The sequence below is a fragment of the Protopterus annectens genome, chromosome 7.part0, assembly GCF_019279795.1.
Source record: "Protopterus annectens isolate FY-2018-M chromosome 7.part0, PAN1.0, whole genome shotgun sequence".
NCBI classification, from domain to species: Eukaryota; Metazoa; Chordata; order Ceratodontiformes; family Protopteridae; genus Protopterus; species Protopterus annectens.
In genome coordinates, this window is record NC_056739.1 from 1,065,316,516 (window position 1) to 1,065,329,038 (window position 12,523).

General features: G+C 42.3%; 1 protein-coding gene across 3 annotated transcripts in view; it reads left to right on the plus strand.

Annotated features, from left to right (window-relative positions):
* Window positions 1-12,523, plus strand: part of FBN1 (fibrillin 1) — a 4,097,759-nt gene that overhangs the window by 2,998,478 nt on the left and 1,086,758 nt on the right. For all 3 annotated transcript variants that reach the window (XM_044077620.1, XM_044077621.1, XM_044077622.1), the window contains exon 44: window positions 3,712-3,837. In XM_044077620.1, the coding sequence (XP_043933555.1) occupies window positions 3,712-3,837 (126 nt within the window). The remainder of the gene's footprint in view (window positions 1-3,711; window positions 3,838-12,523) is intronic.

The following is a 12,523-nucleotide window of genomic DNA, read 5'->3' on the forward strand; positions in this document are numbered from 1 at the left end:
TTGTTTTGTCAGTCTAGACCTCAAGGATGCCTGTCTTTTCATCCCTTTCCACAGAGATCACAGGCATTATCTAAGGCTCTCTGTTTTGAGCTTGCACTTTTTAATTTACATTTTTGCTTTGTCAGTCTACCTCTCCAAGGATATTCACAAAATATCTTGCTCCAGTCACTGCCTTCTGTGGACTCCTGAGAATTCACATTTATCTCTGTCTGGAAAAATTGCACCATTCTGGCTACATCTGCCCAAGATACTTTAGCATCCCTTCAGTTCTGCAGTCAAATTTCAGGTTGAATCTGGAAAAATCCTCTGCAGTCCATTCCCACAGGTTATTCTTTCTATGATGTCTTTTAGACTACTTGCTAATGGTAGCCTACCTCCCTCCAGAGAAAGTTTCCATCTGTCATCAGCAGTCCCTAAATGTGGCTTGCCAGAGCAGTTACACAGCAAGGAAGTTTCTCAGAATTCTTGGTTACTTGGCTTCCCATAGCCTCACAATTTCTTTAGCCAGACTGCAGTTGAGTAAAATACAGTGGTTTCTCAAATCTGTCTTGATCCAACATCAACATCTTCTGTCCATCCCTATCCCACTCTTAGAATTCATCAAGAAAGAATGCTTTTGAACAGTACATGCACAATAATGTTAAGGTGGAGGAGCAGGAGGAGTGAGGTTTAAGGGAAGGCAGGAATTCAGCAATGTTTTGTAATACTGGACTGATGACAACAAATATATATGATGCATATTGTATTTAAATTATTCCGTCAAGTACAGCTCTTTTGAGTGTGAACCTTTAGCTCACAGTGGATGTGGCTTGAGACTTTAAAAAAATGAAGTTACCACCTTACAGTTCTAACAAACACTCATTTACAGAGGTCAAATACCAATACAATTTTATTTGCCATCATGGATGCTTCAAGATAAAATATTCTGATACTGTGTATGTGGCATGGCTTTGGAGTTATTAATGCAAATATGAACAAGCAATATTTGACACCTAAAAGAGCAGTAGGTGGTAACGGCAGAAATGCCTGGAGGTGCACTTAGCTGTAATGAGTTAAATAGAAAAATGCTAAAATGGTTTGTTTTCTTCTCCATTAATGTACACTTGCCTTTGTTTTAAGTGATGATTTAATAAAGGTGTTAAAAAAAAGGAATGCTTCTGGATAACTAATGTACTCTATCAGAATACAGGTCTCCATCTGTCTCTTCCCATTCCTACTCAGTCAGTCAAAGCAGATGCATCTAATTTTGCATGGTAGGAATTTTCCCAAGATGTCAAAGCCAGGACATGAGGGAGCCTCATTTTGTGCAGAAACTTATAAACATCAATAAATGATGGCCCTGATAAAGACTATCAAAGCAATTAATCATCTGTAGAAACTAGGACCACTGTTTGTCATAACAGGCAATACCACACTTTAATTGTACATAAACAAATGGAAACAAAGTCTTACCCTCTGTGCAGACTAGCCATGGTTGTATGTGATGCTGGCAACTCAGCACAGTCTTTCCCTACAGGCAACCTGCATTCCATCAGAACACCACACAGTTGTGGACTCACTGAGCGGATCCAGGATAGACTGTCAAGAGTGTATGCTACACCCAGATGCCTTCCCAGAAATTGTCCACCTCAGGGGAATTCCCCAAGTAGATCTGTTTGTTTCCATTCACAGCACATAGCAGTTAACGATAGTTCTGTGCCAGAACATCTTAAAATGAGGCCAGGAAAATAGATGCTGTTTCCTTTCCACTGTTAGAAAAAAATCCTTTATGCCTTCCCCCCTTTCTTCTAATAAACAGTCTTACTAAAAATAAAGAAGGATTCTCCAGAAATACTTCTTGGAATATCATGTTGGTCCTGAGAACATCGGTTGCAATAAACAGTCTTACTAAAAATAAAGAAGGATTTTCCAGAGATACTTCTGGTAACACAATGTTGGCCCAGAGAACAGTGGCTCTCAAATCTCATGGATCTGACTAGGGAGAGCTACCAAAAACTTCTTCACAGAGTGGACCTGCTCATACAGGACAGGGGATCTCTTTTGCACCCCAGCATTCTCTTCCTCCATCTGACAGTATGAATGATAAGTCTTTGATTCTATTTATTGCAACAGGCAATAAAAGAAGCTACAAAACCTGTTACTAGAAAATCACATTTAGCCAAAGGAAAGAGATTTTCTATATGCTGCCATGATGGAGACTAGGATGTATCCAGAAAGGGGCTCCAGTGGTTCTCAAAAGCCTCTGTAAATTACTCAAGTTTGGCCTTTCTTACACTTGTTTCAAAGTGCATCTTTTGGCCATTTCTGCTTGTCTGATATTACATCCCACTTTCATCTTTATTTGCAAGTCAAACAGTTCTTGAATGGGGTGTTGTCTATTAAACCACCTATAAAACAAGTGAATTCAACCTGGAATCTTAATGTTATGTTGGAACAGCTAACTGTCTTCCTTTAAACCTACAACCAGTTCTTCTCTGAAATCTCTAACTTGGAAGACAGCTTTACTTCTTGCTCTGAATTTGGCTAGACAAATATCTGAGTTGCAAGCCCTCATGTCTTGTCAGCTCTTTTTAACTTACCATACAACTGGATGACACTTACAACCAACTCTATATACATGCCCAAAGCTGTTTCTGAAGTTTACTTTGCATCAGTCAAGTCATTTTTCAATGTTCTTCCCTAAATCCCAAAACAGAGGAGAAAGAGAATTCTTCATACCTTGGATGTTCACTGGCAAGTTGGGTACTACCTGGATAAGACTAAAGATATCAGAATATCAGACCAAATCTTTATTTCCTTTGAGGACAAAAAAAAGGTTAGCCAGTTCTAAGCAAAACATTCCCAGATGGCTGTCTCAGGCTGTTCTGTTCTGCTATTCTCATCATGGGAAAAGACATCTCTCCTCCCCAGAATGTCAACACTTACCTAGCCTTCTGGGGTATTTTGGAAAGGGGGAGACTCTAGAGCTGTTCTAGAGGCAGCAGTGTGTTTATCAGTGCACACTTTCACTAAACACAATAAAACTGTCTCATTTTCCAGAGCCAGAACAGCATTTCCTGTATCTGTTCCCCAAGGTCTTCAGGATTCTGGCCATATTACCTCAACTTTTACTTCCTAAGTTTTGGCAGTTGTCCATATAGCTTTATTCTGTAGCAATAGTGATGATGTTTGAACAGATCATTTTTGCATTACTAGCACCCTCCCTCCATTCCTCTTTTTATTTTTCTGTCTTCTCCTGGCTGAGGTGGGGTCCTTGTCACTTTGTTCCTTTATAAGTTTGGTGGGATCCATCCCATATCGCTTTATGATACTGCAACAGTGATCTATTCAAATATCTACTTTTATGGTAATTTTACTTACACAATTGTACTATTTTGGTAGTTGGCCTCTAACGTAACTTTTTTTACTACTCTGCCACTGTCTTACCCTGTTACACTATTCACTTTTATGGAAGCTACGTACCTGTTACTATTTGAATGCTTGCTTATTTTTCTTTGTAAATTCCTTAAGGTAGAGTACTGGAGATATGAAATAATGAATGCCACTGAAGTTAGTACCAGTAATATTCTCAAATATTGCTTGAAATTTGATGTTTACAAATACTAAAATGTGTGATGCCATTTAAATTTTCCCATTAATGAAATTGCTTTCTGATGTTGTTTGTAGCAATTGTTTCACAATGTAATCTGATTTAAATGTTGTATCTTGCAGATATTGATGAATGCAGAGAAATTTCTGGAATCTGTGAGAACGGACTTTGTGTAAATATGATTGGCAGCTTCAGATGTGAATGCAGAATGGGATTTGTGTACAATGACAGGACGCTAAGATGTGATGGTAAGACTTAAGCCTTATTTCAACTCTTTAGATAGCCTTCCTGTTAAGAATAAGCTTCTGGATGAATCCATAATCATAAACTTACAATATGTACTATATATGTTTAGCTTTATGTAACAGCATCTGCAGCATTTACAGCATTAGCCAAGTTTATTTGATACTGTTGTAATTTCCTGTCACTTATGTATGTTGACACTTAATTGTTTCCATATGCTGGTACCATAATCCAGTGGAAAGTCTCAGGCAGTTTTTCATCAAATGTTACTTCATACCTGTAAAGTCTCTTGTCACAAGCAACTGATTTTTTTAATGACCAACTTTAAGTAACCTACCTGTGCTTCACTTCTAGGGAGAGTGTGGGGATTCTATGATTACTAAAACTTCTACCATAGATTTTGAATTTAGACCAGTCCAGCACTGCCACACCAAGTCTCTATACATAAGGGGAATATTTTACAGATGCTAGTAAATCTGGACACAGTTTCTTTCTTCTGTAGTGTAACATGCTGCTACTTTAATTTTCTTCAGTGTCTTCCCCCAGTGGATCCTCAGTGGAATTCAGAGTGATTGTAATGTGGTATGTTATAGATATGTGCGGTGTCAGATCTGCACAAACTCAAAGTTTACATTAGGACAAGAGAGAACTTTCTGAGCAAATTGTTTTTTTTTCCTTTGAAAACGTGCCATTAGTAAGATCAGTCTTTCAAATACTAAGAATTCCAATGATCTGATGTTATCCATGTTATTATTCCTCACAGTAGGGTCTTGGATCTGACACCAGATCCGAGCCAGCAACTTTAGCGTAGTCAAATCCAAGGCTGAAGCTCCTCCCTCTCCCATAATCCCCTGCTGCCCTGTAACACTCAGATCTCGTTTGCCACATTCTGCTACGGATGTGATCCTTGGCTCTTGCTTAGATAAGTGTTTTCTCAAACTTTTTTCTTTTTTGAGCTTAGTTGGAATTAGTCTAAACTTTGCTTTAGCTGTAGTTTAACTTTAGACTTAGTATTTAGTGTTAGTAGTCATTTCTTTACCTCCCCTCTCTTAAACATCCTAGCTTTTTGGCAGGGTAGTTCCCCTTTTGTAAGTTAGGCGTTTGGCGCTTTTTTCCACTTAGATTGCTTTAGTCTTCTTCGGGTAGTGTTTCTGTGTTTCTTCCTTTGTTTTTTTCCTTCAGTCATGTTTGAGAAACCCTCGAGGTTTAAGAAATGCTCATCGTGCAGTCGGAAGATGCCCAATTCCGACTTGTACAAGGAGTGCTTGTACTGTTTAGGAGCTTGTCGTCTGAAGGTTGAAAGTGATATCTGTGCCACATTCAATCCCAGGGCCTTGGAGGAGCACCATAATAAATTAGTGTTAAATATATGGTTCAAGGGAGTCCTTATGTTTCCCCCTCCAAGGCATCCCTTTCCGATCCCAAATGGAAGGACCCCTTCCATTCTTTCGCTGGCTTTAAAGAAACCTTGGCTGTCAGATCCTAGATCTCCAGATGTGACTCCAGCCCAGGCTATCTCAGATCTGAGATCTTTGGATCCCTGATGTATGGGCTGTTCTACCAGATCCAGGGCCTCCTCAGATCGGAGGCCCTCGGATCCAGTCAAGGCCAGACCAGCCTCTGATTCGACCAGTTTGACAGATCCAATTGCTTCTACCTCTTGGCCTATGGATCAGACAGTATTGTTGGGTCCTCCTATAATTATAGAGGATTCAGCTTCGCCTGGATCCTCCAGGCATTTGTTCCATCATCTTCTAGACCTTGGAGCCAAACTCCGGAGTACAGACACTGGTCTTCTGAGTCCAAGGTTGGATCCCCAGCCAAGTCTACCCACTCCTTCAGATCATCTAGGAGCGTGTTGCCATTGGATATGGACAGGATGATGAGGAGCTTCCTCAAAGCCCAGATAGAGTTGGGTCTTCTGGCATCTCCAGCCCATCTAGATAGGGGAGCCTCTCCAATCCCTGGTCACCATTCTCCTCTTCTGATTTCAAGGGCTTCGGAATCTCAGGACCCAGATACCCAAGTTCAGATCCTGATGGTGCCGAGTATCCCCTTTTTCTCAACTCTGCCAGGGTCCCTGGCCTGCTCTGTTTCCTCACCTTCAGGCCAGAGTGGGGCCCAGGCTGGAGCAGTCTTCACCAGCTCCATGGGGACGTGGTGTGGTCCTGGCCTGTTGGACTGATCCCTCTCCCTGGGAGCCTTGGCCCTAGACAGCTCCCATCTGGTAGTGTCCAGGGGTTGCAGTACTGTGTCAGGGTCTGTTCTTCCTTTCCGAGTGGCTTCTCCCTGCAGGAATGGAGACACGACCTCTTCCAGCCTGTTGGCCTTCAGGGTGGTAGAGAGGACCTTCTCCAGGACTGGCATGACATTTTCTGCTCCTCCAGGTCCACCCCTGACCTTCTCTACCTTGGGTGATGAGGCCTCCCATCCTGTCCAGGGTCAGCCCTCCTTTACTAGCCTTCAGGGGTTTCCTACTCTCACAGGGTCCCCGCATCTTCTGAGTCCTCCTCAGAGCCTCCCACAGAGGAGGCACCTCATAAGAGAAAGTGCAAGAGGAGGTGCTTGGACTCTCTCATGGAGTCTGTCACAGAAGACATGGACCTCAGTGAAGGAGACGGGTCTCCCAGATCTCTGCCCGAAGATGTCTCCTCTGGAGACATCCTTGAGATCCTGAGGGAAAAGGGCAGATAGTCTCCCCAGCCCCTGTCTTTGGAGGAGTCTGTATTTCTGAAGGCATTCAGGATGGGCCCATCTACTTCCTGGGTGCCCCCCCCCCAATGACAAGTTGGTGGATCTTATCACCCACAGGGCCTGGAAGGAACCTAACACTGTGGATCCAGGGTCTAAGTGAGCAGACAAATTCCTTAGCCCTCCCGTGGACCGAACTTTTTGAACAAAGGAGTCCCAGTCGATGCCATCATGGTTGCTGTTGCCACCAAAAAGGAGCTAGCAGAGCTCCACGGTCCATCCCCCAAAAAGGGAGTCTAATTGACAGCATGAGAAACATGTGTTTGCCTCAGCTGGACTATTGGCAATTAATTACTTGACACACTTCACTCGCCTTCATAGGGACTTGGTCAAAGAATTCACCACTTCCCTTACAGAGTTGTTGCCAGAGGAGGACCTCAAGAAGGTGTCTCTCAAGCTCTCTACTTTGACGTCCCTTGGTAATTCCTCAATGAGGTTAATTTCCATTGCAGTGGAAGCTACCTCTCGAGTCGCAGGTACTAGCATAGCTATAAGGTGGCATGCTTGGTTATGACAATGTGGGTTTGCAGAGGCCTTCAAAGCATCTTTTAACAATGCTCCCTTTGATGGGTCCACCCTCTTTGGACCTCCTGTGAAAGAGAATCTAACCAGTAGCGAGCAGGAAGGGAAGACCTTGTCCACTGTTGCGATCAAGTTTTGTACTCCTCAGAGGTCCTTTTCCAAGACCAATAAGGAGCTAAGAAGACGTGGTTCCAGATATCAGTCTTCCTTCCAGGACACTCCTGGTGATTCCTCTTCCAGAGGCAGGGGGAGAGGATTCAATGGCAGATGCCACCCTAGAGGAGCGGGGAGGTCCAACAAAATCAGGGCTCCAGATACCTTTCTTGCAGCAGCTGTTTCAGCGCTGCTGAAGTGTTGCTTGACTGCCCTGCCCTGGAGGCAGTTTTGGGTAGCCTGGACAAACATTTCCTCTGATTAGTGGGTGTTAGACATTTTTTCCAGGGGTTACTTTATTCCCTTTTCTCAACCCCTTCCAACATGAAGGTATCTTCCTGACATACCGTCCTGACAGAGGGAGTTGATCTTCAAGGAAGATCAACAACTTCTTCAAAAAAAGAGCCATCCAAGAGGTCCCAGCAGGACAAAGAAGACCCAGAACTTACTCTCGTGTCTTTTATTATTGCCAAAAAAGATCAGGGACCTGCATCTTATTTTGGACCTCAGCAAGTTGAATCTGTCAAGAAGTCCAAGTTTCAGATGGTCACTGTTCAGTCCATTCTGCCTCTCTTACGCAAGGATGACTAGATGTGCTCAGTGGATCTTCAGGATGCCTACTATCACATTGAGATGGACAGGTGCCCAAGGAGATACCTTTGCTTCTGATTAGGGGCCAATCATTACCAGTTCAGAGCCCTGCCCTTTGGGCTCACCACAGCCCCCTGGGTGCTTACTAAATGTATCGCAGTGGTGGTGGCTCACCTGAGGGTGCAGGGATTCCAGATGTTTCCGTACCTCGATGATTGGCTCCTCATGGTACCCATGAGGCATCGACTGTCACAAGCCATCCAATTTGTCTTTCTGCTGTTCAGCCATTTGGGGATTATAGTGAACCTCTCAAAGTCCAATCTAGTCCCAACTCAAAAATTAGAGTTCATTGTAGTCCAGCTAGACTCCGTCTCAGATATTGCAGCATTACCTCTTTGCAGAGTATAGCTGATCCGAGAACAGGTCATGCAAGTCTTAAATCTTTTGAATCCTCCAGTCCACTTAGTTCTTTGGATCCTAGGATCCATGGCTGCGGCTATACAGCTTGTGCCGCTAGCAAGGTACCATATGTGGGTTTTACAGTAGACCCTGGCGATTCAGTGGTCCATTCTGTCTCAGCCTATGTCCATGTCCATAAAATTGATGCTTGTGTGCAGATGGCACTTTCTTTGCTGGCTTCAGTCTCAGGATCTCATTTTAGGCAGGCCCTTTTCACTCCCTCTGCCCAAGGCCATGGTGAACACGGATGCTTCCCTGTTGGGGTGGGGGGCATTTCCGGGGAAAACAGTTTAAGGCACGTGGTCCCCCTTAGAGACCAAATTGTACATAAACTTCCTAGAGATGAGAGCAGTCCTCCTAACATTGCAAGCCTTTCAGGAGTGCCTCCCTCTGGAGATGATTGCAATTCAGATGGACAACATGGCAGTGGTCTGGATATCAACAAACAGGGGGGAACACGATCTTACCCATTGTGCAGAGAGGCCATGAGAGTGTAGGAATGGGCGATGTCTTCCAGGTGCTTTCTTCTTGCAACACATATATCCAAGGACACCAACATGTTGGCTGACAAACTAAGCAGAATCATATTGAGTTCTCACGAGTGGTCCCGTAATCCAGTAGTGGCCAAACAGATTTTCAACCACTGGGGGCAGCCATGCTGCAACTTCTTTGCTTCCCCACCAACAAAAAATGCAGCATGTACTTCACTCTGATCCCCCCAGACGGGGAGTCACAGAGGGATGCTCTAGTCCATGATTGGCCTCAGGGTCTCCTGTACACTTACCCTCCTATCCCTCTTATCCCCAAAGTTTTGCAGAAAGCACAACGCATGAGGAATCCCTGATTCTCATTGCCTCCTTCTGGCCTCGCCAGCCATGGTTTCCCTTCCTAAGGTCTCACCTGAAGTATCCCCCGTTGATGCTGGATCCCCTTCAGGATTTGATCTGCCATCCTCGGGGGCTCCCTCTTCCCAATCTTCGGACCCTTTGTCTAACCGCATGGTTTCTCCAATTCTAGTGATTTTTGAAACAGTCCAGGCTAGTTTCTCATTCAAGAATATTATCCTAGCCTTCCAAAAATCTTCCACCAGAAAGGTTTACAGTAGCAAATGGAAAAGGTTTGTATTTGGGCTAAGAGCAGGAATTTGGACCCTTTTTCTGCTTCTGTGCCAGATATTCTCTTGTTCTTTCTTTTCCAGGAAGAGGCAAGTTTTTCTATTGTTATACTTCAGTTGGCTGCAATTTCCAATTTTCATGAGAACAGTGAACATACGTTCTCTTCCAGATTCTAAAAAAAACAAACTGTTGCAGCCACGAAAACCAAGAAAACAAACTGTGTCAGGGTAATCAGAGTACCCTGAGGAAGCTACAACAGAGGTTGTAGCGAAAACGTTGCTTGTTTTTACTAATTAAAGGTGCGTTAAGACTAGTCATCGTGAAGTGGATTCTGTGGTTTCTGATTACCCTGACACAGTTTGTTCTCTTCCAGATTCTGTAAAGCCTTCTTGAAAGGTGTTTTCCTTCTAAGACCGCCTGTTAAAGATCCCTCACCTCCTTGGGATCTAACCTTCATGCTGCAATCTCTGACTCAGAGCCCATTTGAGCCTGCTAGTTCATGCGATTTCAGATTTTTGTCATGGAAAACGGCCTTCCTAGTAGCCATAACTTCAGCTAAGAGGGTATCTGAGCTGCAAGCCCTTTCAATTGCTCCCCTGTATATGTCTTTCACAAAGGTAGGGGGTCTCTTTGCCCAAGGTTTCCACTGAATCCAATCTGAACCAATGTATTCAGTTACCAGTTTTCTTTCCAAATTATTCCAATAAGGGAGAGTACATTCTGCATACTTTGGATGTACACAAGCAATTTTGATTTTATCTGCATAGGACTAAGGAGTTTTGCAAATCAGACCAGCTCTTTGTGGCCTTTTTCCCTAAATAAGCTTGGCCTCCCCATTTCTAAAGTGACTATTTCTAAATGGATCTCCAGCTGTATCTCTTTAATCTACACCAACAAGCATCCTGATGCTCCAGGAAATGTTACAGCTCATTCTACTAGGTCTGTGGCTACTTCTTCAGCCTTCATGTTCAGACTCTCCATTGATGATAGTTATGCTCCCACCACTTGTTCTAATCCTCACATCTTTATATCACATTAAAAGCTGGATTTGGTTTACAGGAACAGGACTTCCTTTGGTTGCATAGTGCTTCGGCATGTCCTTCCTTGAGGCCTCCCAGGGTAAATTTTAGCTGGGTACTCTGACCCTACTGTGAGGAATAATGACATGGATAACATCAGATGAAGAGTTATGTACTTACCATAACTTGGCATCTGTGTTATCCTTTGTCATTAATCCTCACACTTCCCTCCCGTCATCCCCCTTCCTTGTTGGATCTTCTGAGGAAGTTGGAGTGTTGTGGGTCCAGGGCTATTTTCCTTTCTTCCTCTTGGGTCATAGTGATACTGACTATGTTAGCAAACTCGATCTGAGGGTTAGAGGGCAGCAGGGGATTATGAGAGAGGGAGGAGATTGAGCCTTGGATCTGTCTAAGCTAAAGTTGCCAGTTTGGATCCGATTTCTGATCCAACACCCTACGGTGAGGAATAATAACATAGGATAACACAGATGCGAAATTATGGTAAATACGTAACTCTTTTTTTATATCACAGTTCATTACTATGCCACCTTCTTGGGAGAAAGGCTGTTTTTTATGAGATATTAAAGAGCAAAGTAATCTTATTATCAACAGTAATAATACGACTTTGAGAGTTGGACTACAAATAAGATTGTGTGCTAGAAAATTGGCAGTTTTGAACTGTGGTGGTAAAGGAGACATTTATGAATTCTGACGACTTCAAGAAGATGAAATCACTCAATACATGAGAAAATAAAGCCAGACTGTACAATGGAAGTTCTAATGGTAAATATAAAACTAAAGTTCTTTGGCCACATAATGCAAAGGCAAGTTTCAGTGGAGAAGGCACTGATGATGGTTAGACTGATAACAAAAGAAGAAAAGCACAATACAAGCTATGCTGGATAAGACAGTATTACTGATGTAATGAATATAAATTCAGAAATACTTAGTAGCATTGGTTGATAGAGAGGGGTGACGTGTTAAGAACATGAAGCTACAAGAGACTTCCAAGATGACTGTATCCTGATCAACAGCTTAATTTCAGCTCTTCCAGTGTGAGAACAGAAGCTGAGAAAATGGAACCAGTGAAACTGTCTTTTATGGTAAAATTCAGTTAATGACTAATAAGTACAGTATTGACGTCAGCAAAGAAGAAATTAAATATATATATAAAAGAAAAGCAACCAAAAAAGGTAAAGAGAAAACATTGTCTAGGAAGAATCCTGTAGCTGTTCAGAAAAAACAGTTCAAGCTTCAGTTTCGGTATAAGAGATGGCTTCCAGAAATTTAGAGGAAAAAAATAAAATATACTCAGAAGTGATTAAAATAAATGAAACAAAAAGAGTATATCAACTCAAATAACAAAAGGATAAAAGAAATAGAAGTTTTAACTAGCTATTCAGATGAACTGATAAAACTACAAGAACATGAAGTTACAAAGACTTAAACTCAAATAAACAGCTAATGAACAAACATTACTACTCACTATCCCCCACATTTTATTTTAATACACTTTCTATTTTGGCACAGCTATGCAATAAATGCTTTGTGATCATGTAAACTATCCATGCAATGAAAATAAATTTTTCTCTGCAAGCAATACCAACTCACTCTAGTGTTATTTTCTGCTAATCATGTGCTACTAATTATTATTAAGTAAATTAAAAGAAAGGTGCATTTATTTTTTGCAACAGTAGGAAGTAATGCAACTATTTTGAACATAATTGCCAGTGACACGAACACAGTACATGATGTTGGTCTTTTTTCCTCTGTGTAAAATTAATCATACCTCTCAACTTGGAATCATCAAAAATTTGGACAAAGGCCCATTGAAAAGTAGGTAGAACTAGCCAAAAATAAAACCAAAAAGAACTGTAGATACTCCACCAAAGGCTTCCTGCCCACAAAAACTCCAAAGGAAAGATGAAAAAAGCAGGTACTGGCCACCACGTTGAACAACTTCAGAACTTTTATTTAAAACACAATTAAAAACACAGGAATGAGCGCTTTCGGGACCAAGCCCTTCTTCAGATATAAAAATTCAAATTAAACTGTAGCTTTTATATAGCTCTTCAGTTAAC